General features: G+C 33.4%; 1 protein-coding gene across 3 annotated transcripts in view; it reads right to left on the bottom strand.

Annotated features, from left to right (window-relative positions):
* Positions 1–26,700, bottom strand: part of LOC132728699 (death-associated protein kinase 1-like) — a gene marked incomplete at its 5' end in the record, with an annotated part of 107,046 nt that overhangs the window by 48,275 nt on the left and 32,071 nt on the right. For 2 of the 3 annotated variants that reach the window (XM_060714379.1, XM_060714380.1), the window contains 4 exon segments: positions 13,905–14,003; positions 15,688–15,777; positions 23,592–23,637; positions 25,210–25,362. In XM_060714379.1, the coding sequence (XP_060570362.1) occupies positions 13,905–14,003; positions 15,688–15,777; positions 23,592–23,637; positions 25,210–25,362 (388 nt within the window). 3 annotated transcript variants of the gene reach the window in all.

Raw genomic sequence — 26,700 nt, 5'->3', positions numbered from 1 at the left:
AGTCAAGCTAAAAAGAATACCAGAAGCACCACAAGTCTCTAGACTTTTATATATACATTATACTTCTGATCCAGTATCTGTTCAAAGTGGTCCCTCTATACACAATATTAAATATCAATACCAAAATAATACAAGAATATAAAACATAATATAAATGTAGCGTAAATATCAAAACATTGCCAATTTTCTTACAATGCGTTGCCAACAAAATGCAATTAAAGATGAAATTGCAATTTTACACAACAGTATATAAAATTTAATGAATCTGCAATAGAAGCAAGTGGCTGTAAAACATATAACATTTCAAGTTAATATACTAAAACAGTTATTCAAGAGGCTTACATAAAGATATTTTTGATAAAACACCAAGTTGTATTTTATATAATATGAAAATACATATTGAAGATAACTGATAATGAAACTGTAAGCATCCTCTTGATAAAAATAAGTGAAGAGGAACTCCCAAATTCTTACATATCTACATGGTATGTGTTGTAACCTTTGATCAACTTAGGTGTAAGTGATTAGCCTACAATTTTCCACTTGCACAGTTTGACAATAGGTTCTATAAAACAATCGGTAGCTCAGTTTTAGTATTTTGAATTTGAAACCCCTAAAACTTTGAAAGACCTGTTCCAAAATCAAAGCAGGACAAATCTATTTAACTAATTCAGTGAGTTTTAGGTTTAAAGGGCAGTAACTCTGTAAGGCTCCTAAAATTTTCAGATATTATTATACCAATCAATTAATTTAACTCAATCATAAAAGATTGAAGTAAATCAATAATGATGAGCTAATACTTGCAAATTATTGTATGTATATATGCATTGGCTGTTGGCATTGTAACCACTTAATTCTGTTCCTATGGTTCTGACTATGCCCATGACTTGTTTAGTGATAAAATTGTTATTATCAATATCATGTCAATCCTAACCGGACTTGTACTGGTACAAAATCCTGGATGAGGAGGAAAACTTAACTAAACCAGTTTGCCACTAAAATCATTCAAAGCTAGTACAAAACCAGAGTATCAAAACAGACATATACAGAAGAGCCAAAGGAGTTATAGTAAATACAATAATCATCCAATCTTTCACCATTTTCTTCTCAAAAATGCTATCCTTGCATTATAGGTTGCAATTTTACAATTTACATCACATTACATTACATTTATCTGTCATGGCACTATGAACATCCCATATCTTTACACTGAATAAAGATGTGGATTTAAAAAAATAAGATAAATGCAAAAATATGATGCACCATTACATTTACAAAATAAGATTTAAATCCGATATGAAAAGCTTCATCATTGAGAAGCTGGGTTTAAACCTGTTGAAATGACATCAATATAAAATGAGTGTATATTATTAGCATGTTAACACATCTACAATTGCATGATTTCTACCCTCATACAGTGGTATAAATATGCCACATAAATATTTAACATAATAATACAGAAAAGTTTCTTCACCAACATCATATGACAAAATCTAAATCATTCAATCAAAACCTAATGTGAAACTGTCTTAAAATAATTTTGGCTCAATCTGTGTGATATGAATAATGCATCAATGTATCATTAAATGAGCCTCGTCACGACAAAACCAACATTTCGCGTTTGCGACCAGCATGGATCCAGACCAGCTGCGCATCTGCCCAGTCTGATCAGGATCCATGCTGTTCACTATCAGTTTCTCTACTTGTAATAGAGTTGGTAAGCGAACAGCATGGATCCTGATTAGACTGTGCGGAGGCAAACGCACTATGTTGGTTTTGTTGTGACGTGGCTCAAATGAATAATCTTTACACATGGGATTATAAATATTACAAGCAACATGCCTTCCAGATTAATGCTAGATTTCATGAAATTTTAAAATCAAAGTAAATTGTAACAAAAAAGAGAACAAAAAAACTTATGCCAGCAAAAGACACTTCTAATCCATATAAATAACCTAATATATGCCATCATATACAAGAAATACGGGATACCATCATTCTGCTATTAATGAGGTAGAAATAAGGTGTTGAAATAAGGTGACAAAACATGTATAAATTCAGTATAACGTACTGATTATCAATTTATTCTATCAATTTAAACTATAAATTTCAAAATCTATTTATTTAAGGGTAGTATAGACTGCGTGTTGCTTGATCATGGCCTGCACTGTTTGCTATTCAGTTAACACATATTTTGAAATTTTCCCCTATAAATGATAAATGGTTTTGCCCAGACTGAAAGACAGACTAGTCCATTGAAAACATTTAGTGACAAACATGGAGCAATTAAAAGCTACATGACATGACTGAAAATTAGTCAGATAAACTGAGTCAACAATTTTGAGCTAAATCACAGTCAATCAATCAATCAATGAAATCTTCAGATCTATCATTGCAATTTACCACAGATGTGATTGTATCTACATCAATTATTTAAATGTAACATATTCTGACAGTTAAATCAGACCTGGCCTTAAAGTTATAAAACGTTTTTTCTGAGTTCTGTCTCAAACCTCAAGATTTTCATTGGTCAGTGTACATTCTTTGACAGCTTCTGACCAATCAAATGCATGAGATCCAAGTGTGTCAAAGCCTGGTGAATTTCTTTATAACCTTTGGGCCTGTATCAATCAATTGAATAGTTCTGCCTAAATAACAAGAGCTGTCACAGGAGACAGCCAAGCTCGACTAATAAAATACTGGACGCAGTAAGGAGGACAAAACTATGAAAGAAAAATCAATTATGTATAATTATGTATTAAGTTATAGTAAAAAAAATAACATTTGTTAAAATAAATTCCAAGATCAAGGGAAATAATTCTAGAAATAGTCATGCTAGAGTTATGAACCTTGTCACACAACATGTATGTAATGATAAGAAGTATATATTTGAAGTTTGAAGTAGATACCTTAAAAAGTAACAAAGTTATAATATTTCTTAAAGAAAATCCTAAGTTCAAAGAGAAATAAATCTGTAAAAATTACTTCAAGAGTTATGAACATTGTCACATAAAATATAATTGATTATAAGGAATAAATATTTGAAGTTTGAGGTAGATACCTTTAAAACTAAAAAAGTTATAGTAAAAAATAATATTCTAGTAAAAAAATCGAAGTTGATGGGGAGATAATTCTTGCAATATTGGTGCTAGAGTTATGAACCTTGTCACATAAGATGTGGATGATGATAAGGTACATTTATTTGAAGTATGAAGTTGATCCCTTAAGAAATAAAGAAGTAACAGTAAAAAATAGTATTTTTTAAGGAAAATTCTAAGTTCAAGGGGAGATAAATCTGAAAATATTGGTGCTAGAGTTATGAACCTTGTCACATAAGATGTGGTTGATGATAAGGAACATATATTTGAAGTTTGAAGTTGATACCTTAAGAAATGACAAAGTTATAGTGAAAAATATTTTACTGCACCAAAACTTTAATCTGAAATCTGGACGCGGACGCCGACGCCGGGGCGAGTAGGACAGCTCTCCATATACTTCGTATAGTCGAGCTAAAAAACATTACAAGCTTCTCATAGCTAAATATAGTCCTATTAATTCAAAAGATATGAGATGACTGAATTTTTAACAATAAAAAATAGCTTTTGCCTCTACATCTTTGCAATCTGAACAGGCTACTGCTGGTGAGAGCCACTTTATTTATTTTGATATTAATATCCTCAAATTCAAAGATGGGCAAATCCATTACAAACTCAGCAGGTTAAGGGGTAAGTTGAATGCAAAAGGTTTTTTTATCCATTTAAACATCAGACACATAGAAATACCTACATCAAATGATATTAACCTGTCATCAATCAGTTGTAGAGACATTATTCTAATTAAACTCATAGTAAGAAAAGTGAACCAACATGAAAAGATTTCCATCAAAACAAGCTGTCATAATGATTCAAACAATATCATTTAAATAGGAACAACATCTGGTGTTTGTATGCTCATCTCATTTATCAGATAAGACACTTCATACCAAAAACAAAACAAATATTTGATATTAAATTGACCTGCTACTATATACATTTGTGTTTTTTGTTGTTGTTTTTTTAAGGCAGTTAAAAAATCAACCACCATTTTTGCCAGTAGTGTAAGTTTACCTCTAGATGCAAATAAGCCCAGCCATTACATAATTCCTTGCAAGTACACTATTTTCTTTTTTGACTAAACCAGTAAAAACTAGAACTGCCACTATCATGGCTTGAATACCCCGGCATACCACTTTGTCAGAATCAACAGTGGCCATTTAGAGCTCAAGGACAACCTCCCTGCCAAATCTGAGGTTACTAAGCCAGTGCATTGCTAAGTTATGTACTCTACATGATTCAAATGTGAAAATGTCAAAATCAATACACTGCGAACAGGCATTCTTTAGCAATTGAGAAGAAAAGCTTTTTTTGTCAAGGTCCCTGTGACCTTGACCTTTGACCCAGTGACCTCAAAATCAATAGGGGTCACCTTATGGTCATGATCAACATCCATGCCAAATATGAAGACTGTGGGTCAAAGGAATCTTAAGTTATTGGGTGGACAAACTTTTTGAAGTCAAAGTCCCTGTGACCTTGACCTTTGATCCAGTGACCTCAAAATCAAAAGGGGTCATCTACTAATCATGACTAACCTCCATTTCAAATATGAAGACATTGGGTCAAAGGAATCTAAAGTTATTGGGCAGACAAGCTTTTAATAGCCAACGCCCCTGTGACCTTGTCCTTTGACCTGGTGACCTCAAAGTCAATAGGGGTCATCTACTAATCATGCCTAACCTCCATGCCAAATATGAAGACTGTGGGTCAAAGGAATCTAAAGTTATTGGGCGGACAAGCTTTTTGAAGTCAAGGCCCCTGTGACCTTGACCTTGAGCCTGGTGACCTCAAAATCAATAGGGGCATCTACTAATCGTGACTAACCTCCATGCCAAATATGAAGACTGTGGGTCAAAGGAATCTTAAGTAATTGGGCGGACAAGCTTTTTGAAGTCAAGGCTCCTGTGACCTTGACCTGGTGACCTCAAAATCAATAGCGGTCATCTACTAATCATGACTAACGTCCATGCCAAATATGAAGACTGTGGGTCAAAGGAATCTTAAGTTATTGGGCGGACAAGCTTTTTGAAGTCAAGGCCCCTGTGACCTTGACCTTTGACCTCAAAGTCAATAAGGGTCATCTACTAATCATGACTAACCTCCATGCCAAATATGAAGACTGTAGGTCAAAGGAATCTTAAGTTATTGAGCGGACAATCTTTTTGAAGTCAAGGCCCCTGTGACCTTTGACCTGGTGACCTCAAAGTCAATAGGGGTCATCTACTAATCATGACTAACCTTCATGCCAAATATGAAGACTGTAGGTCAAAAGAATCTTAAGTTATTGGGCGGACAAGCTTTTTGAAGTCAAGGCCCCTGTGACCTTGACCTTGAGCCTGGTGACCTCAAAATCAATAGGGGTCATCTACTAATCGTGACTAACCTCCATGCCAAATATGAAGACTGTGGGTCAAAGGAATCTTAAGTAATTGGGCGGACAAGCTTTTTGAAGTCAAGGCCCCTGTGACCTTGACCTGGTGACCTCAAAATCAATAGCGGTCATCTACTAATCATGACTAACGTCCATGCCAAATATGAAGACTGTGGGTCAAAGGAATCTTAAGTTATTGGGCGGACAAGCTTTTTGAAGTCAAGGCCCCTGTGACCTTGACCTTTGACCTCAAAGTCAATAAGGGTCATCTACTAATCATGACTAACCTCCATGCCAAATATGAAGACTGTAGGTCAAAGGAATCTTAAGTTATTGAGCGGACAAGCTTTTTGAAGTCAAGGCCCCTGTGACCTTTGACCTGGTGACCTCAAAGTCAATAGGGGTCATCTACTAATCATGACTAACCTTCATGCCAAATATGAAGACTGTAGGTCAAAGGAATCTTAAGTTATTGGGCGGACAAGCTTTTTGAAGTCAAGGCCCCTGTGACCTTTGACCTGGTGACCTCAAAAACGATAGGGGTCATCTACTAATCATGACTAACCTCCATGCCAAATATGAAGACTGTAGGTCAAAGGAATCTTAAGTTATTGGGCGGACAAGCTTTTTGAAGTCAAGGCCCCTGTGACCTTGACCTTTGACCTGGTGACCTCAAAATCAATAGGGGTCATCTACTAATCATGACTAACCTCCATGCCAAATATGAAGACTGTAGGTCAAAGGAATCTTAAGTTATTGGGCGGACAAGCTTTTTGAAGTCAAGGCCCCTGTGACCTTGACCTTTGACCTGGTGACCTCAAAATCAATAGGGGTCATCTACTAAACATGACTAACCTCCATGCCAAATATGAAGACTAAGGGTCAAAGGAATCTTAAGTTATTGGGCGGACAAGAAAAAACCGACGGACAGCCGGACGGACGGACGGCCAACCTGATTCCAGTATACCCCCCTTACAACTTTGTTGTGCAGGGGTATAAAGATACCATTTATTAGAAAAGAAAAGTCACATCCAATACAATGGCCGAAGTAACCCACAAACCATATAATCCCTGTCTTTTTTGTTTGTTGTTTTTTTTTTGTTGTTGTTTTTTTAGCTAAAAACATCTTTGTGATTTACAAAATGCTTGACAATAAGGTGCATGACTCTGTAAAAATGTTACTCAGAGTTATGGAACCTGTGTAAATCATATTAGATATTCATAGTGAACAAGTGTATAAAGTAACAATCCCTTCAGTAGTTTTGGAGATACCAACCATCACACAGAAACTTGACAGACACCTTTGTGAGTACTATGGCTGTCCCTATTCTTTGAAAAAATTGAGCTAAAAATTGGTTTCAAATGAACACAATACAATCAATAAACACCACCAGCCAACCACTAGAATCTTAATAACTATGCAACACTTCCCAAAATATGTATCGTAATTTTCTCTTCAAAAAATTTAAGTCATACTTGAGATAAACAACTACATTTGTATATACAAACACTGCCTCATACAGTTTTCAATTCCATCAATACCTATCAATACAGCAAATCTTCTACAACCTCCATGGGCATTATAAAAGAAGGATAAAACCCATAACTTTTTTGTTGTTGTTATTTCTGTGCCAAATAATATATCAAAAATAATAACATCCTATCTCTCCAACCTAAATAGATAAAACTAGTGAGGTAATGGTATTTCAATATATAGCTTAGCTTTACCCCCCTGATCTCTGCGATTAGAATAGGATAACTTTGTTAACAGTGGCACTGTTGTCGACAAAAAAAAATCAGAAAAAAAAAATCAGGAAAAAATCATTATATGTTAACAAGACAAAAAATTTATACAAAATCTCTAAAAATGTCTTTAACAGCCACTCATCCTTCTGGTATTGTTTTATTTATAAATAAATTACAGCAAGTAACAGCAGTTTGATGCTAGATTTACGTCATCATAAAAATAAAACTTTACCTTTGGCAACTAAAATGTTGAATGAATTATAGAGATCAGTAAAATGTTATAAAGAGGAATGCAATAGGCAGCTTTGTAGTTGTTGTTTGAGATGCTGAAGAAAAAATGTACTGCAGTAATATTAAAGAGACTCCACTAAAGGACTGGAAATACTTTGTTCTTGTTCAAGATTTGTGTTCAATTAAAATTAATGTAAGTTTTGCCTAATAACTTGTATGCAAAATTTAACATCAACAGCTTACTTTGTTTCTACAAAATAATCATATCCTCAAAATCGATAAAATTAGTTCCAACAAGAACTGTCGGTAGGACAGCATGCTCAACTATTCTTAGTGCCTATTAAATTATATAAGGAATTCATCAATTACAGTGCTTAGGTGATGAAATTTTTTAAGTTCAAAAAGGGCCATAACTCTGTCAAAGCCCATGTCAGAGTTATGAGCTTTAGAGAGTGACCTCCTATAATTTAGCTCTCAAATAAGTGTGTGAAGTTTTGATTCATTCAAAAACTTAACCAAGGAGTGACGTCAATGCCTGGGTGAGTACAATAGCTCTCCTTATTCTTCGAATAATCCAGCTAAAAATGGAATCAGCACAGTCATGTTCATTTAAGAAATCCAGCAGTTAAGGATTAAAAGGGTTCGAAAAGTTCTAGAATATAACATGAAAAAGATCAGATGTAACTGGAAAACCATTCTAATTTGATTAACAAGGACCATAACCCTTGTTTCCCATGCAATAACTATATATACAATAACTATAAATAAAACCAGTGATGGGCCACAACCCTTATTTGTTTTCCATGCAATAACTATAGATACATGTTTAAACCAGTGACAACCGCAGTCTCTCTCTTTAAACATGTATTTAAAGAGAACAAAATAGTTCAAACTTCTTTGTCCTCAGACATATTAATCAATACACAAAAATGATATAATTTATATCCCACTCTATTATCAATAATACAATAATAATTGTAATATATCATGCAAAATTTCAGTCAGGCATTAGTAAAACAAAATATTCTCTTTCCTGTAAAAAACAAAGCCCCATTCAATTATCTAGTATGGATGGTAGTTTGTGAAATCAGGCTAATGGCAGGCAGGGGAAAAAACAACAGTAGATTCTACTGTATCAAACTAGAAAAAATTCTTTACTCTAAGAGAAAGTCATGCAAGAAAAAGATATATTTTTTTCTCTAAGAAGAAAATGTGCATGTTCACAAATACTACAAGGTAATGTAAATCATTTTTACCGAAGGATAAAATTCTATCCAATTAACACTCCCCTAGCAGACAGTAAGGGCCATTATGTATAACTTTTTTATGTGTTTTACAATTCTTGGGAAAACTTTTCCGCTTCATATGCCAATATTAATTTTTGTTTGTCTTCAATGAAAGGGTTATCAGCATTTCTTTTTTTTAAATAATGCTTTACACTAAGATTAAGAGTAAGATATGGTTCATTTTCAGTCATTATGGTGATCAACAATAAATTAAGAGGAAAGTATATATCTGGAAAATCATGGACCTTTCCAGGGTTTACTGTTGTATGCAAATTGGCTGACTGATTATCCAATGGCAACACTTGAATAATACTTAAACACCTGGTTGACCTGGTTTTACACCAAACAGCAGCTTTGTTTTGAATGAATACAGAAGGTGTGGCTAATTTTTTCAACGCTGAAAAGCTAGCAAGTTCCAATGTAGATCTTTCAGAATTATTTATTATGACAGAAACTGGGACAAATCAAAACTGACCTAATTGCTTCTTTCTATGTTGAATATGAAAACTTGTATATCCTGCTTATGATAAAAGAAACCTTGTCAATGTGATCTAAATTATATTCATGACAAAGAAAAAAACTCATAAAAATCATTGTTGTAACCAAACTAACTTTACGTTTTAACAAAGCAAAACATAGTCTAATATAACTTGTCTACATCCTGGTTATGAAAAAAGCATGGATAAATCCAAGTTATGATAGACATTTTTTTATTAAAATCAGTAGCTAAATACTGGTTATGAAAAACAAAAACCTTGTCTAAACCATAGTCATGATAAAAAAAAAAAAAGATTGTCTAAAACCTGGTTATAATAAAAACTAAATAATAAAAAAACATTAAAGGATTCAAATATTTGTAAACATAACATTGTCCATCATTCACTGTTATTCAGAACCTGCATCTCAAACATTTCATATCTCCCTGTTTCCATACAGTCTTCCATTTCCCAAAATCTGTTTGCCTTCTTCTTGACTTTCAGTGCAGGCCTCAGCTTCCTTGATCTCCTAAATGACCTTTGTTCTAAATGTTTCCGCGCATGAAAATCAAACTTAGAAGTAGTATGTGGTTTAAAAAGCTTTCCTTTATGGTCTACTTTATTCTTTTCCCCTTTAATTGATTTACTGACATTGGAATTTTTTCTCTGCACTTTTGAAATATGCATATCAGGATTTTCATTTTCAAATTCTTCATCATTTTCTTCATCACTTGAAACTTCATACATGACATCATCATTTTCAAAACAGACCAACCTTAATGGGTCATAGTGTTTAGTAAGTTTTTCACCTCCTTTCCCTCCCACTTTATTACCTTGAAATTCTTTTTGCATGATTGGCTGCAATACTGACCTTATATTACAATTTATTCTATTGTCTGATTCTCTTAAAACATTAAACACCGAGGTTTCAATAACTTGAGCAACAATATGTTTAGCTGTAGCATTCACATCTGTTTCACCAACTTTTCGAAAACCAAGTCTTTTCTGTTGGACATTTCTATAAAATAAGTTATTAGATTTATCAGGAACTGTTTCAGAGTATGATTTCACAGTTTCCTTCATACCAGGACTTTTTAAGTCAGTATTTCTTGTTCCAGAGGCATTCTGAAACTGCACAAATTCTGTTAGCCCTAAAGGATCAAATTTAGATTCAAATGAGCCACTTACAAGCAAACCAATGTCATCATCAAATGCACCAATTTCATGTGTAGAAGTATCAGTCAATATGTCAGTATTGATGCTTTCTGGCATCAATATAGGTTCCATGCATGAATTTTCATATTGTTCAAAAGCTTGTGCATCAGGATAATTGATTTCCCATGTTTGTACAGGCAAATAAACTGCTTCAGAATCAGAATTTTCTCTTATCTCTGGATAAGATGTTTGGTTTAATAGAAATGGTGAAGCAAGCTGTTGGCTACTATCTGTAATCTGATTGAACACTCTCTCTATATTATGATTTCTAGCTTCTATCAGGTCTTCATATTTACTTGCAGCTTTTTCTTGATCTTTGTCATCGCTTTTAAGTAATTCCTCAGCCCCATCCACAGTCTGGTCAGATGTTCCACTTTTCTCACAGGTTGCATTTACAGTGTCAATTTCAACCAATTTCTTGTCATTTTCTCCAAAATCAACATTTTCAATATTTGCAATGACAAGTCCATCCAGTTCCTTACTGTCTTGAGGTATATCATCATTTTCTTCATCTGGTTTTTCAATATTACCAACATCATTGGTATCATCACCAATTTCTTCATTTTTATCTTCATTATTAGCCAATTCCTTATGAATGGAAGTTTCAGTAATTTCATTATTTGCGTCCCTGATGTCAGTCAATTCCCTAATGTCTTTGGCAATACCAGCATTTTCTTGATTAGCATTTGCACTATCTGGCAATTTAATATTGATATTTCCAATATCAGCATTTTCTTTACTTGTATCCTCAATTTCAGGTGAGTCTTTATTGATATTGGCAATACTTGCATTCCCTTTGTTTGTTTCCAAATTTTCAGCAGGTTCATTTTTGATGTTAATATCAGCATTTGTTATACTTGTATCCCTTATTTCAGACAACACTTCATTGACATTGTTAATATCAACATTTCTAACATTAGTATTCTTAATTTCAACAACTTCTTTATTGATATGGCCAGTATCAGCATCTCCTTTATTTGCATCCACAATTTTTTCAAATTCCCTTTCTGTATTGGCAGTATCAGCAGCATTTTTATCATCATTATCAATCACTGATAATTCTTTACAGCTGATGACATTTTCTCTATAAGACCCAGTAAGTTCACTTGATTCCCTATCACTATCTTGTTTTTCTGTGTCAGTCATTTCATCAGCGTCCTGAAAGAAAACGATACCATATTACATCTCTATTTCTCATTTCAAAATGTGAAACAAAACATTTGTTATGTTTTTACATGTATATGAATTGAACAGGTCAGTGAAAGTGATTAAATCTCATTCCATTTAAGAATTAATATCAGAAATATCCTTTCAAGCACTTGAAACATTACAATGTGACTTAGTGTGAAGTACAATTACAGTGAAAGATAATACAATACGAGAAAATATTTCAGAAATATAAGACATTAATATCTATATGCTTCATTCTGAAGGCAGGGATAAATAAAACAAATGTATACAAAGATTAAAACTTGATTTATTGCAACGAGGAAGTGAAAACTTGTATGACAGGAAAAAGTGAATACCTGATATTGTGATATTGTTTTATTCCAAGAACATTCACTCATCTATGGTGCTCAGAACTGACATCAAAACATGCACGTGAGAGAAGTGGAATATGGATTCTCCTCATTTAAGACTGGTAACAATATATTTATATATATATTTTTAAAAAGTTATTTATCTTCTGCTTCTAATGGCAGGTTCAAATGGTTTAAATATCCATGGGTACTTTGGATTCCTTCATATGAGAAAGTTATCCAGCTATCTCACAGAAGGTCAGAAGGATCCTATTGTTTATTTATTGGTACTTTGTCCACATGTATTATATTTGTTTCAATTTGTTCAAGTAAAGTATTTTACAATGAGTTTCATAAAGACATTTATTTAATCTGTTTAGTTTCACATTTAAATGCTATTATTTTGTCTTTACAATAAAAGAAAATATTGACCTCAAAGAATTATCATATTTGATTCAAGGGAAGCAATTCATGTTACCATAGTATTATAAGCATCACATGAGTGCTTTCCCATGAATAATTTCTTCAATGTACAATCATATAAACTCACAGATTTATTACTGTAACGTAAATAAAATTTTGCTGGCATCTATTTGTCGATTTCATAATATTTCTAGTATTAATATAGGACATACATGTATCCTTGTTTCACATTTTTTTTTGTACATGTATTATAAAACTCAAGCAACACAGCTTATTATTTGTTTAACAGGTGTTTAACAATCTGTTCTCAAATCAATATAGATAGATACAATGATATTTTTTTAATTGGATATATTTTTTTCATTGAACACATGTTTTCATATTTCAACAAAGTATTTAATACTATAAAAGCTGCTGTCGCTGTCATAACATAACAATATTGATCTCATTTTTTTAACATTATGAAGAAAATACATTGTATTCAGATAATATATGAAAAAATATTTCTAGAAAACATCATGGTAAAATTTTATAGCATGCTAAGAATATGTATAGTATTGCTAAATATCTTAAAGGAACAATGCAGATATGACAAATTACTCTTGACAAGTCATCATAACTGTTTTTTTATAAATCTTGGTCTTGCTCTATATATTTGTTGCTACAATAATACATTTCTAATACAGTATAATCTTTTATATAAAGACATATGTGTATCCTAAAAATATTTTTTTGCCATTATTTAATTTTTGTAAATAATCAAAGGCAATTTATTCTGATGGTTTGCCAATAAACATGATGGAAGGATGAATGAATGAATAAATGAATGAATGAATGAATATGAATGAATGAATGATGCAGTTACTTATCCCAACCCTGTTATTACTGAAGAACAGATAAGGAAGTTGGCTATAGTGATACATATAGACAGTTCTATATACATGCAATAACTTGTGATATACATCAGTGAAACATACATCATTTCCAATTTCATAAAATATTATAACAGATCATTATAGCTTCTAAACATTGTCCCCTCAGACGCAAACTAACTTATAAGTATCTAAGTCTTTATTATTACTCACCCCTCACTTATATAAGAAACATTCATTTATATAACAAACACTCCCTCGTTCACATAACAAATGCTCCCTCACTCACATAACAAAAACTCCCTAACATATGATATAATAAATGCTCCCTTAATCACATAATAAACACTGCCTCACTCACATTACAATAACTCTTTCGTTCAAATAACATACACTCCCTTCTTCGAATTACAAACACTCCCTCACTCACATAACAAATGCTCCCTCACTCACATAACAAATGCTGCCTTACTTACATGACAAACACTCAGTACATAGAATATTATTTCATCAACATTAAATTTTCAGAAGCTTAATTCTGAAAAACTAAAGGCTCAACTTCTGTCAATATATGTGTCCATGTATGATTAAAAGGCATAGAATGGTGAAGTGCTCAGCCTTATTTTTTGGGACATTTTGTATGTATGTAAATAAAGCTCTGAAACAACTTACCTCCTCGGAGGTGCTACCAATGGTGTCGGAACTCATGATACGTCTAAGCTGCATACTACGGGATAATCGGTTACAAAGAGAAACTACTTTCATGGAGCGCTGGAATTAAAAAGTATAACAAAACTAATTAAATTCATAATAACCAATCTTTCTGTGAATATTTTAAAACGGGTTTTACACAAACACATTCATCGTATTTCAAATAGACCATAATTTAAACTGATATTTCCGATTATAGTCATTAGTTCAATTTTTTTTCTTGAGTGTTTATTCAAATGCTATCTATACTTAATTTTTGTATAAAAAAATCTGAAAATTTAACCTGATTCTATGGAATATATGAATCAGTCACAATATGCACAGTTTTTTATTTCCATTCAGAATATGAATTTCTTTGTACAAAAATCTGAACAAATAATGACCAACAAAAAGTATTTTTCCAAATGTATATGGTAGAAAAGTATTTCAAATTTCAAAATTCATACATCAATAATTTCACAAGGTTATGCAACTTTATAATGATAATGGTATTTATTTATAATAAGCATCTAACTGTTGACAATAAAATTGCCAAAATTGCCAATCAACGAACCACCTATAAGTCATGAACATGTCAAGGTTTTAAATTTGGAACAATGCATTGCTAGTAAAAGGGTGTGTGGTCATGTCTTACTTCTTTAACAGAACATTTGAACACTGCTAATGGCTGTGCCCATGACTTAAAAGGTTGTTGCTATTTTTTGTTACGTCTTTCAATATTTGAACAATAACAAATATCATGTTCAAGGCAAATGATTTCCAATCCAAATTGTATGCATTTTTCTGATGTACCTGTACTTTTCCCAATATGCTCACAGAATTTGCTATAATATATTTTTATCAAAATACTGCTACATAGAAAATTCTGCAAGCATAACAGAGAAAGTAAGAAAGTTACAATGGAAAGATATGTACTATTGATATTTGCATTTACCTGGAACATAGTATTATGCTTATTACTCAACTATTGAAAGATATAACGAAAAATTAGCAAAGATCATAAGCAGTGACCGATTGTTACCGTAAACATATGTCATGTGATCAACCACCCTGAGTAACAGGGCTTTGAGTATAAAAAATCTAAGCTGTTAACAAAAAAAGAGAGTCTAGTGTACAGACTAGCCTCAAGCTATTCTAGCTAAACAAGTTTTACTAATCAATGGCACTAGTTCTCAGACAGCAAAAGCACTTTAATAAGAAGAGACAGAGATAAAAAAGCAAACAACAACAAAGGAAATGGAAAAAGTCTCTAAATCTAACTTGACATAATGAGTGTCAGATAATGAAATTGGAATTATTGGAATTAATAATTTCATTAAGTCTGTGATTAGTAAAATGTATGTTTAAGCTAAATATAGAACCCCTAAAAATACTAACATAAAAGAAATTTTTTTTTATCAATTTGCAAAACACATATCCACACTTCTTTTAATGTCACAACAACACTATCAAGGTTGTATGATGACTTTCCTACTTAGTGGATGAGGAAAACCTTATGTGCCCTTCTGTAAATAATTTCAGGCGCAAGAATGCACAGGAGTAGAACCACCAATCTATCCTAAGCTAGCTGGTAAGCTTACATGAAAGAACAGGATTCAAACCAGCCGCAGTGATGGGCAAGAGGTATATTGTATGATGATGGGTAAACTATCTGTATGGGTAAAGTATCTGTACACAAAGATAACTAAATTGGTGACTAGGTATGTTATAAAGTCTACAATAACACATTTTAAATTGGGATTACCTTCCACCTTTGTCTAGCTATAAACTTTTTAAGGTGTTCTGTGTTTATAACGGAGGATCTACGAAGCACCTGGTCACGCTTTTCTACAGGCTACAAAGGAAATAAAAACATTAAAGAAGAGGTGAAAATTAGAATCAAAACACCAGAAAAGGAAACAAGGTAGGAAAATATCTCAGTAAAGGTCAAGTAAGCATTTAAAAGCAAGAATGTTTCATTTCTATCTATTTTTCTTTCTTTCTATGATATATTTCATTTAGCATAAAATTGTTACTATAGTTGAAGATGGCCTTCCAACACTTATTATCTGAAAATAAGATAGATTTGGACATTTAAATACTAAATGTTTCTGTTTCCTCTAGCTTTGTTTTTAATATCCACTGATACAGAAAGTTTGTTTGTACGCCTGTTTTACTTATGCCGATTTAACACATTTTTGATCATATGGCTGATCCAACTTACCAGCTTTCCTGGATAACTGATAACCAGTAATTAACAATTTCTCTGCATGTGACCAACTACTAATCTCACATCATTAATATGTGAGAGATAGATGACCATTAGACTCAATGTCCTAGAGACATTCACCTCACCAGAGTATCAAACCAGTGACCCCTGGATCACTAATCAGATGCTCTACCTAGTGAACTAAGCAATATAGAAAGGACCATTCTGTCAGTATATATGTCTCAGCAAAATTTTATTTTTAAAATTAACAATGTAACAAAATACTGCAAAGAAAAAAGGAAATTCTTAAACTTATATTGTCTTGGAATTTCTATTAATGAATACTATCCTGCTATACCTAAATAATGACAAATATATTGTAAAGTATATTCTAAAATCATAGTAATTAAAACCTTTTTATATCTTAATTTAGTATAACAGATAAGAATCAAATATATTAGGATGAATATTATTTATTATTCAAGTCTATATTTCTTTTTCTGTAACACAATGTGAAAGAAAAATACATTTGCGTAAATTTGCTGAAATATTCAAAATGTGATTTTTGCAAAAAAAATCGTTATCTTCAACTAAATCATATTACTTTTGTCAGAACTTTATATCAAAATCACATTTGAACAAGCTTGTGATTCTACAAATCCAAGATGTGACGCTTATTTTATATTTTATGTCCAAGCTTTAAACCCAGTATGCAGTCACACTCGCTACAAGTCCCTAGTTTATTAGGGAATAAACTGATCAAACATGTATATAGAAGCATACTATTTTATTAGTTGCTTAGTAACAGTTTTTAATGTCATTAATATCATGCAAGTAACAGCTAAATGCTAAAATACAATGTAGTCACACACTCTACTGAATATTTTATGTGATCTTTTGCAATGGTTATTGGGCCATTTATTTGGGGGCTAAAATTGGGTCTAATTCCCATCTTCAAAGTATTTGTTATTGGCAAAAGTCTCCTTTCCAAAATTATACACAAATTATTCAACAGAAACTTTAGTTGTTTTTATTTACTTTTCTTACATTACAAAGTGTAGGTAATGACCAATAATCTTGCTATCACTTGTTAGAAATTGCCAACCAAACACATCCCTCCCCCCAGTCCCCTGGTTTAAACAAGTTCTTGCAACTCATATTAATTACGTTTAAGTCCACTTCCTGGAACCAACCAGCACTGGTGTCATATGAAGAAACAAAGTTGTGACCTGATTAAGGCTCAAACACATGATCCCTGTGTTGATAGGCAGACCCCTTAACCACTAGGCCACCACTCCCCACCCCTCACCCACAAAGGTCTCATAATTATTTCCTTAATGCTGAAAAAAATTACTGTTTTGATTAATAACCATTAATTCAAACATTCAATTTAACATTTTTTCCCTAAATAAAAAAGTCCCATACATTATGTTTTACACACCACATCCACTTATTGTTAACATTTTCTGGGGTAAAATGAATCATGAACGGCACAATTGAGAACACAGACTTTAACCCATGACCATATACACCTAACAAAGAAAAGTTTGTTGTCTTTCACATTTATGTACATATGAACATACATACTTGCAGAACTATATCAAAATCTACAAGAAAAATATATGACAGTATGGAATGTAAAAGTTGGTAAAACTTATGGACCATTGGGTCCAAATTAACACATAATTTTCCTCCTAAATTTATGTATATTTATCTTATATACCATGATTATAATATAATCTGTCCTTTTTAAAGGAAAAATTTGTGTTTTGCAAAGTCAATTGCCATGAAAAGCTTATATAATACTGAATTCTGTTACCAGGACTCAACTCTTCACAAGAAACTGCCCACTTCTCAACAAAAGTATTAAGTGAAGGGGCAATAACTCCTCTATAACTCCTCACATGGCCAAGGACATAAAAAGGGGAAACAGACAAAAGCCCTCCCGGACTAAAAGCCCTCCCGTCAAAAAAATGACCAATGCGGACAAAAGCCCTTTCCTGTGGGAAAATACAGGTGGTGGACAAAAGGGCCCTCCCGTTGAAAATTTAACAGGGCGGGACAAAAGCCCTCTCATGGAAAAATAACTGGGCGGACAAAAGCACTTCCGTGAATTTCAACAAGGCTGGACAAAAGCCCTCCCATAAAAAAATAAATATATATGTTGAATACCTGTTGTTTTGTTTTATTTCAATGCACTCAACTATTAAAAGTGGGTTACATATATTTCTTGTTGTTTTCCAAAATTGGCCTAAGTAATGTGTATTTGAGCTTAAACCACCTTTTCTTTTTGAATATACCTTTCCCTGAAATGTTTTGACGAGGTAAACTTTTTTTCCACGGGGAATGTCGGTTAAAAACAAAAACACTTTTAAAAGTAATTAAACTCATTAATGGCACATAGATGTCTTTAACTTGTAAGTTAGATAATTTTAATTTTTTACTTCTTTTCATCAAATTTATTTACTCTATTAATTGTAATTCTAAATTTCAAATAATAGGAAGTTATCCTTCATATCTAAGTGAATGAATATGCACTTACAGATTTAAGCACTAAATTATTCAGATGGGCCTCTCAGAAATGTGCTCAAGCTCATACAAAACACGCTTAATGCCAAATGGAAAACAAAAATAATCATGATCACAATTTTAATATGTTGAGTGCATTGAAAAGAAAATATAAACTATTTATCGTACAAATATGTATTTGCTACGGGAGGGCTTTTGTCCGCCCTATTATTTTCATGTGAGGGCTTTTGCCCGCCAAGTCATTTTTATGACAGGGCTTTTGTCCGCCCTGTCATTTTCACGGGAGGGCTTTTGTCCGCCTTGTCATTTTTACGGGAGGGCTTTTGTCCGCCTTGTCACTTTTTGACGGGAGGGCTTTTGTCCCGGAGGGCTTTTGTCCTACACTCCATAAAAAGTGCTCAATAATTAAGCACTGGTTCTGTAAACTTGCTATACAGTGCTATAACAGTGCTGAGCTCAACTAACAAAATTAGCTTCCCCAAGATCTAAATTCACAAGCCCTTATATCTATTCCATAGATCCTATAACTTCCATTCTAACTAACATATATTTTTTCAAACCTTTAATCTAAGGTAACCTATGGAAAACTTGCATTCTCATTTAACAGGGATGATTTTCAAAACAACCTATGTCATATTACTTAAGTATATTAGCTTCCCACATCTTTCAATGCCCTTAATTAATTTACTTAAGTATATTTTAGCCTCCCACATCTTTCAATGCCCTTAATTAATTTACTTAAGTATATTTTAGCCTCCCACATCTTTCAATGCCCTTAATTAATTTACTTAAGTATATTTTCAGGGCTCTACAAATCCTATAGTCCGACATCCGGGACAACTCTAAAACCACTTGGGACAACTGACAATAAGCAGAAAGTTAGTCCCAGACAAGTCAAATTTTGACAGATGCTTATCTTGGACAACTGTAAAATTATGTTATTAATACGACCCTTCACAGCATGGTGCGCCGGTAATCTTCGCCTGAGGCAAACAATTTCAGCAGTTGCTACGCGGATTAATTTTACATTGCCACAGGCAATAACAAGAGCACCGCTAGGCGGAGCATTATATGCCCGAAAGTATTTTTTTTTTTAGTAAGGATGACCTTAACCGTTGACCTTTTGACCCCAAAATCAATAGGGGTCTTCTACCCAATATGGACAATCATCCTATGAAGTTTGAACATTGTGGGCCAAATGGAACTTAACATATGCTCCGGCAACTGTTTTTCAGTATCAAGGTAATAGTGACCTTCACCTTTGACCTTTTGACCCCAAAATCAACAGGGGTCTTCTACCCAATATGGACAATCATCCTATGAAGTTTGAACATTGTGGGTACAAATGGAACTTAAGTTATGCCGTGGAAACATATTTTTCAGTATCAATGTGATAGTGACCTTCACCTTTGACCTTGTGACCCCAAAATCAATAGGGGTCTTCTACCCAATAATGGACAATCATCCTATGAAGTTTGAACATTGTGGGTCGAATGGAATTTAAGTTATGCTCTGGAAACTGTTTTCAGTTATAAGGTAATAGTGACCTTTGACCTTTGACCCCAAAATCAATAGGGGTTCTTCTACCCAATATGGACAATCATCCTATGTAAGTTTGAACATTGTGGGCCAATTGGAACTTAAGTTATGCTCCGGAAAACTGTTTTCAGTATCAAGGTCATAGTGACCTTGACCTTTGACCTTGTGACCCCAAAATCAATAGGGGTCTTCTTCCCATATGGACAATCATCCTATGAAGTTTGAACATTGCTGGGTCGAATGGAACTTAAGTTATGCTCTGGAAACTGTTTTAGTTATTAAGGGTATAGTGACCTTGACCTTTGACCTTTTGACCCCAAAATCAATAGGGTCTTCTACCCAATATGGACAATCATCCTATGAAGTTTGAACATGTGGGCCAATTGGAACTTAAGTTATGCTCCAGAAACTGTTTTCAGTATCAAGGTCATAGTGACCTTGACCTTTGACCTTGTGACCCCAAAATCAATAGGGGTCTTCTCCCCAATATGGACATCATCCTATGAAGTTTTGAACATTGTGGGTCGAATGAACTTAAGTTATGCTCCGAAACCGTTTTCAGTTTTAAGGTAATAGTGACCTTGACCTTTGACCTTTTGACCCCAAAATCAATAGGGGTCTTCCTACCAATATGGACAATCATCCTATGAAGTTTTTAACATTGTGGGCCAAATGGAACTTAAGTTATGCTCCGGAAACCAAATTGCTAACGGACGGACGGACGGACGTACGGACGGACGGACAGACAGACAGACAGACAGACGGACGCCAGGGGGTATAACATAATATGCCCTTTCGGGCATATAAAAATAGATAAGACACTAAATGTTTGATAAAAATCTTAAAGACAAAGTCCAACATTATTATAGACATGTCAAAAACATTATTAAGTTACAGACTTGGTCTTTGAAGATTATATATTGACACAAGCAGACAGTAATTTGTGCCGTGAATTGCAAATTTGGAATTTTTTGTTTTAGGCTTTTTGATGAATTCCTAAGTGGAAAACAATATTAAAATATCCAAAAAGCATCTATTATGAACGCATTCGAACATACAATAGTCAAAATAGTATAATTTATGAGGAAAACAGAAAAAATTTCATTTGTCACATATTTTCGCGATGCCGATTTTTTTATATAAATCGTGAGGCAGTTTTAATCAGTTTAAAGCTCTGCAGCAAGTAGAAATATTAAAAATGTTTTGTTACTTATGAATCAAAAGGACTTTTGACAATGTTAAGATAAATAATGATGAGATTTGTAAGTTTTTGAAAAGTCTAATTCACTATCATATTTTATATTTCCCTACCGGGTAATAATGACTGTCTTTTTCTTATTTACCATGTCCAATGTGAAATGTGGAAACTGAGAGAGGCTATGGCTAACTTGATTCACGTTAGAATAATTTTACTTAAATTTTCAAGATCAAGGATAAAAATTCAGGAAAAAAAAATAAAACTGAAACAAAACATATAGGCCTACATAGGCTATTGAACTTGAACAGTGCTGAAAGGTACCTGGGACGAGTGCTGTACAATCAAAACTATTTCAGTTGAAATAAAATGTTCTATTTTATACTAAATGAAATGCAAAATGTAACTTAAAAATATTAAAAAATTAATTGTTTTTACTTCTACTTTGGATATACATACTACGCATACTAAACATTTACCAAGACTTGGACAATTGTGGTCAATTTTGGGACAACTCTATTTTGCTAGGTCAGTTGTCCTGGACAACTCTATTCCAAAAAAATTTGTAGAGCCCTGATTTTAGCCTCCCACATCTTTCAATGCCCTTAATTAATTTATTTAAGTATATTAGCTTCCCACATCTTTCAATGCCCTATATTAGTTTACCTTAGCATATTAGCTTCCAACATCTTTCAATGCTGTTAATTACTTACTTAAGTATATTAGCTTCCCACATATTCCAACGCCCTTAATTAATGTACTTAAACATATATTATCTTCTCTTAACTTTCAATGCCCTTTATTAGACACTTAAGTATATTTTAGCCTCCCACATCTTTTAATGCCCTTCATCACTTTACTTAAGTATATTAGCCTCCCACATCTTTCAATGCCCCTAATGAGTTAAATGGTTGGGATTGATATTTATTTAGTCATAATGTCTGTTACTATTGTTAATTTAATAGATTAACAATACAATATTCTGAGCTAATTCAAACAAGAAGCGTATTGAGAAAAATGCAGTGTAACATTTTACAATGGGTAGCATATCAGTTAGATAGGTTTTTAAAACAGTTTACTGTGTTAATTACTTCCCCTTACCAAAATGAACAACACTAGTCAACTGCTATAGGGCTGCAAATATAAGTTTTTTGTCTCGTGTTTGTATTGCTGTAAAAATAGTCAATATTTCAGTTTTAGAATACAAATTTGGGATAGATCTTGAATTATTTTCAGTTTGAAAGGAAATATCTTTATGCATTAAGTTTGTTTGTTTGATTGTGTTTTACGTCACACCGACACAGTATAGGTCATATGGCGATGTTTAGCTAGTAGAGGAAGACCTAAGGAGCCATTCCAAGTATTATTTCAGGCATGCACAGGCACCTGAGTAGAATCACAGACGTTTCGTATGTTAGCTGGATAGCTTCGTCACATGAAAGAATCCTTATGCATTAAGTATATTTTACTTTATATTTTATTTTGTACATTTCCATGGTTTAAAAAACAGGATATTCATCAAAATGTATGAAATTAACTTCTGGTTCTTAGAGACACAGTTATTTTTGTTTCCTCAACACTTAACATGTTTATTGTTTCCTAAGGTAATGATTTTCTTATTGAGCACAGATAAAAAATGGCAAGAGTCAAATTCTTAAATGAACTTACTTGAAGAAAGTTTAAAGCAAAAAGCAAAGTCATGAAGCCATTGTAGAATAAATATGCAATTATCTCTTGTTTCCATATACATGAGTTCAAGTGTTTAAACAATTAAAACTTTACAAACAGCTATCTTAATATTAACAAATTCATCAACTCTATTAGAGAGGTACTAATTTTCTTCATTGTTTCAAACGCTCACCTGGTGAGCTAATAAGTATATTTCATATTTTTCACATATATTAACAAACATACTGACAAGTTTATTGCACAACTTTTAGCATGTCACCATATGACAAAGAAGCTAAGATCTTCAAAAACATAACCTATATTTGTTTCTATATTAATTTCTAAAATCAAAGAAAAACTCTAAAGTCACAGCCAAAAAAGAGAAAAATACACTTTTTTCCAATTGGAAATATTATCACATGAGTAATTTACAAAAAAATACTATATATGTGTATCAAAAAGAAGGAAAAGTAGATTTCAATGAAAGACAGGGTGTTATTTCGTTTTTCTTGAATACAAAAATATCTACCTTTATCCAGGGGTGGTTTAGGCAGTCGTGTATATTGGCTCTTTTCCTGTAAAAATAAGTACAAATATTACACACTGAATCAAGTCAAAAAAATTGTAACAAAAAAAACCTAGAAATGTTTATAACTTGGCTTTTGTTAAAAAGGTTATATAATAAACTCTCTGTGCTATAATGGTACATCTGTTCAATTTTGTTGTGGTTCACGAAACATTTAAAACAAAACAGTTACAAAACAGGCTAATAAAACTAATGTTTTGTAAACCAGGATAAAAGGTTTATAACCATTAAAAAAACAACAGTTTGTTCCTTTCAGGATTATTATCAACAAGCATGATAAGTACATTGTAATGCTTTGGAGTCAGCTCTCTGGGGTTCATAGATGACCCAGGCATGTGCAAGCATCTGAGTTAACCACTGTCATTATTTCAGGCATGTGCAAGCACCTGAGTAAACCACTGTCATTATTTCATGCATAAGGTGGCACCTGTATAAACCACTGTGACATTATTTCAGGCATGTGCAAGCACCTGAGTAAACCACTGTCATTATTTCATGCATAAGGTGGCACCTGTATAAACCACTGTGACATTATTTCAGGCATGTGCAAGCACCTAAGTAAACCACTGTCATTATTTCATGCATAAGGTGACACCTGTATAAACCACTGTGACATTATTTCAGGCATGTGCAAGCACCTGAGTAAACCACTGTCATTATTTCAGGCATAAGGTGGCACCTGAGTAAACCACTGTCATTATTTCATGCATAAGGTGGCACCTGTATAAACCACTATGACATTATTTCAGGCATGTGCAAGCACCTGAGTAAGCCACTGTCATTATTTCAGGCATAAGGTGGCGCCTGAGTAAACCACTGTCATTATTACAGGCATAAGCTGGTACCTTAGTAAAACCACTGGGCATTATTTTATAGATGAGGGGGCACCTGAGAAGAAACACTATACATCAGATCAGGCGTGAATATGTTCTTGATCTAGAGTACAACTTCTGTGCATTATTTCAGACAAAAGGGGGCACCTGAGTATAACTATGAATTATTTTGGGTATCAAAGGACACTTGTGTAGAACCACTGTTCACCTATCAGGCATGAGGTGGCATCTCAGTACAACCACTGTGCATCCTTTCAGGCATTAATCAGACCCAAGAAGGACCAATGACCAGTAGTCTAATTGTTGCTGGCTAGTGAAAGAATCCAAGGTCACAAATGGGACTCGAACCCATAGTATTGACGGTCAAGTGACTTAAGTCAGCTACCTTTACCACTTGGTCACTGAGGTCTCAAGGTAACAATATAGATAAAATCAATTATTGCCTGGATTCAAATTATCTATACACTTATTTACAACAAATGTTTGAAAGAACCATAATAGATCCATTCGTATAAAGACAATGATTTCTTGTATGCCCGGTTAACCAGCAGAGGGGAAAGTCCAGATAAACTGACCAGATTTCATGATTCCCCTTGCTAGATTATCTGACCTTGACCTTTAATTACAGTAATTAGAGGCTATAACCATAACATTACTCAAAAACTTAACAACTAATCCTTCAGAACCGGAACTACATGATATTAAACATGTCATAATGAAAATTAAACCTGGTATCTTTGACTAGAAGTTTTTGGATAAAGTCCTTGGCAAGATCGCTGGTCCCGTTGAAGTACTCCTCATCAAACTCGAAGTTAATGGAGGTGATATTATGGTATGTTTCCTGCTGATTGTCCCCCAGGAAAGGGGAAAGTCCAGATAAACTGAAAATATAGGTATATAATTAAACAAAATATAGGTATGCAGTAAAAACATATACAAAATAACCTTTCAAAATTTGGAGTATTTTTTTTAACCAAAACGAATGTATAATCAATGCAAATATAGACAGATAAATAATCTTTTGAGGTGTTAGGAATACCTCTAATTGTAACATAAAATAAGAGCTGTCAGCTGTTTAACCAATGACATCCTGGATAGCTTCCCCATATGGAAGATGCCCCAGCAGGTTAATGGTATAGGTTATATGGCAATATTTCTTCGCTTTACGGGTGTATGGTTCAAATTGCATTATTTAAGGTGCAACCTGGTAGAACTAATTACATGCTAGATAGCTTCCCCATGTGAAAAAATTCCAAGTGACTGATGGAATTCAATCCGGCAACAGCTAAGAACTAACAACTGTAACTCAACCAAGGCTTTAAATTAGGCAATAAGCTATCGAATGACTTCCTTCATCAGTACAAGCTAATAAAGTTGATTTGAATATTGTGTGTTTTAAGAATCAATAAATATAATTTATACAAGACATGCCCACAGGCAGAATGTCGAGCCCCCTCATCAAACATGAACCTTTAAGCTTCAGATAAAGGAGAAAGATGTAAACATAGGTGAGATGTGTGCAACAAATCCACTTTATACCCAAGGCAAAATCTTGACCTGCCGCAGACACCTATATTTTTCACGCGACACTCTGCCTCCCTATGGAGAATATTTGTCCCAAGATATATCAAAATTCCTCCATGCATGTAGAAGTTACACTCTGGACACAGGTTTTGCACTGTCCCCCAAGTGTGACCTTGACCTTTGAGTGGCAGACCTGGGTTTTGTGTGCAACACATCACCCCATCATGGTGAACATTTATAATAAATTATTTTGAAATCCTTCAAAGAATGAGCAAGATATAGACTGGACAAATCCGGACGACATGCGACCAAATTGAGATTAAGGGCCATTTCTATTGCTATTTTCTTTTGTTTAATAGAGGGCGCCAATGGCCCCTTCCTCTATAATGTTACAGAATGATCTCTATTGTTCTCTTTTGTTCTGTTTACAGTCAGATAGCACATTACCTCTATTCAGTAGTGCGAACGGACAACCAGACTGATGGATGGACAAAGCAGCAATTATTTGCTCATAAAAAATGAGGAGAATGAAATAAAAAAGTAAATTGAAATCATAAAAAAGGATGAAGAGAAAATTTTGAAGACAACTGCTGAAGAAACTTGAAAAATTAGAGAAAAACTAAACCCCCATATCCATAGAGCTGACTCATTATCAAAATACAGATTGAAGGTGTCAACTGATTGTTGCAATTAAG

Source organism: Ruditapes philippinarum, unplaced genomic scaffold, assembly GCF_026571515.1.
Source record: "Ruditapes philippinarum isolate M1 unplaced genomic scaffold, ASM2657151v2 ctg4675_1_1_1_1, whole genome shotgun sequence".
Classification (NCBI taxonomy): domain Eukaryota; kingdom Metazoa; phylum Mollusca; class Bivalvia; order Venerida; family Veneridae; genus Ruditapes; species Ruditapes philippinarum.
This window is presented reverse-complemented; position numbering and strand designations above follow the sequence as displayed.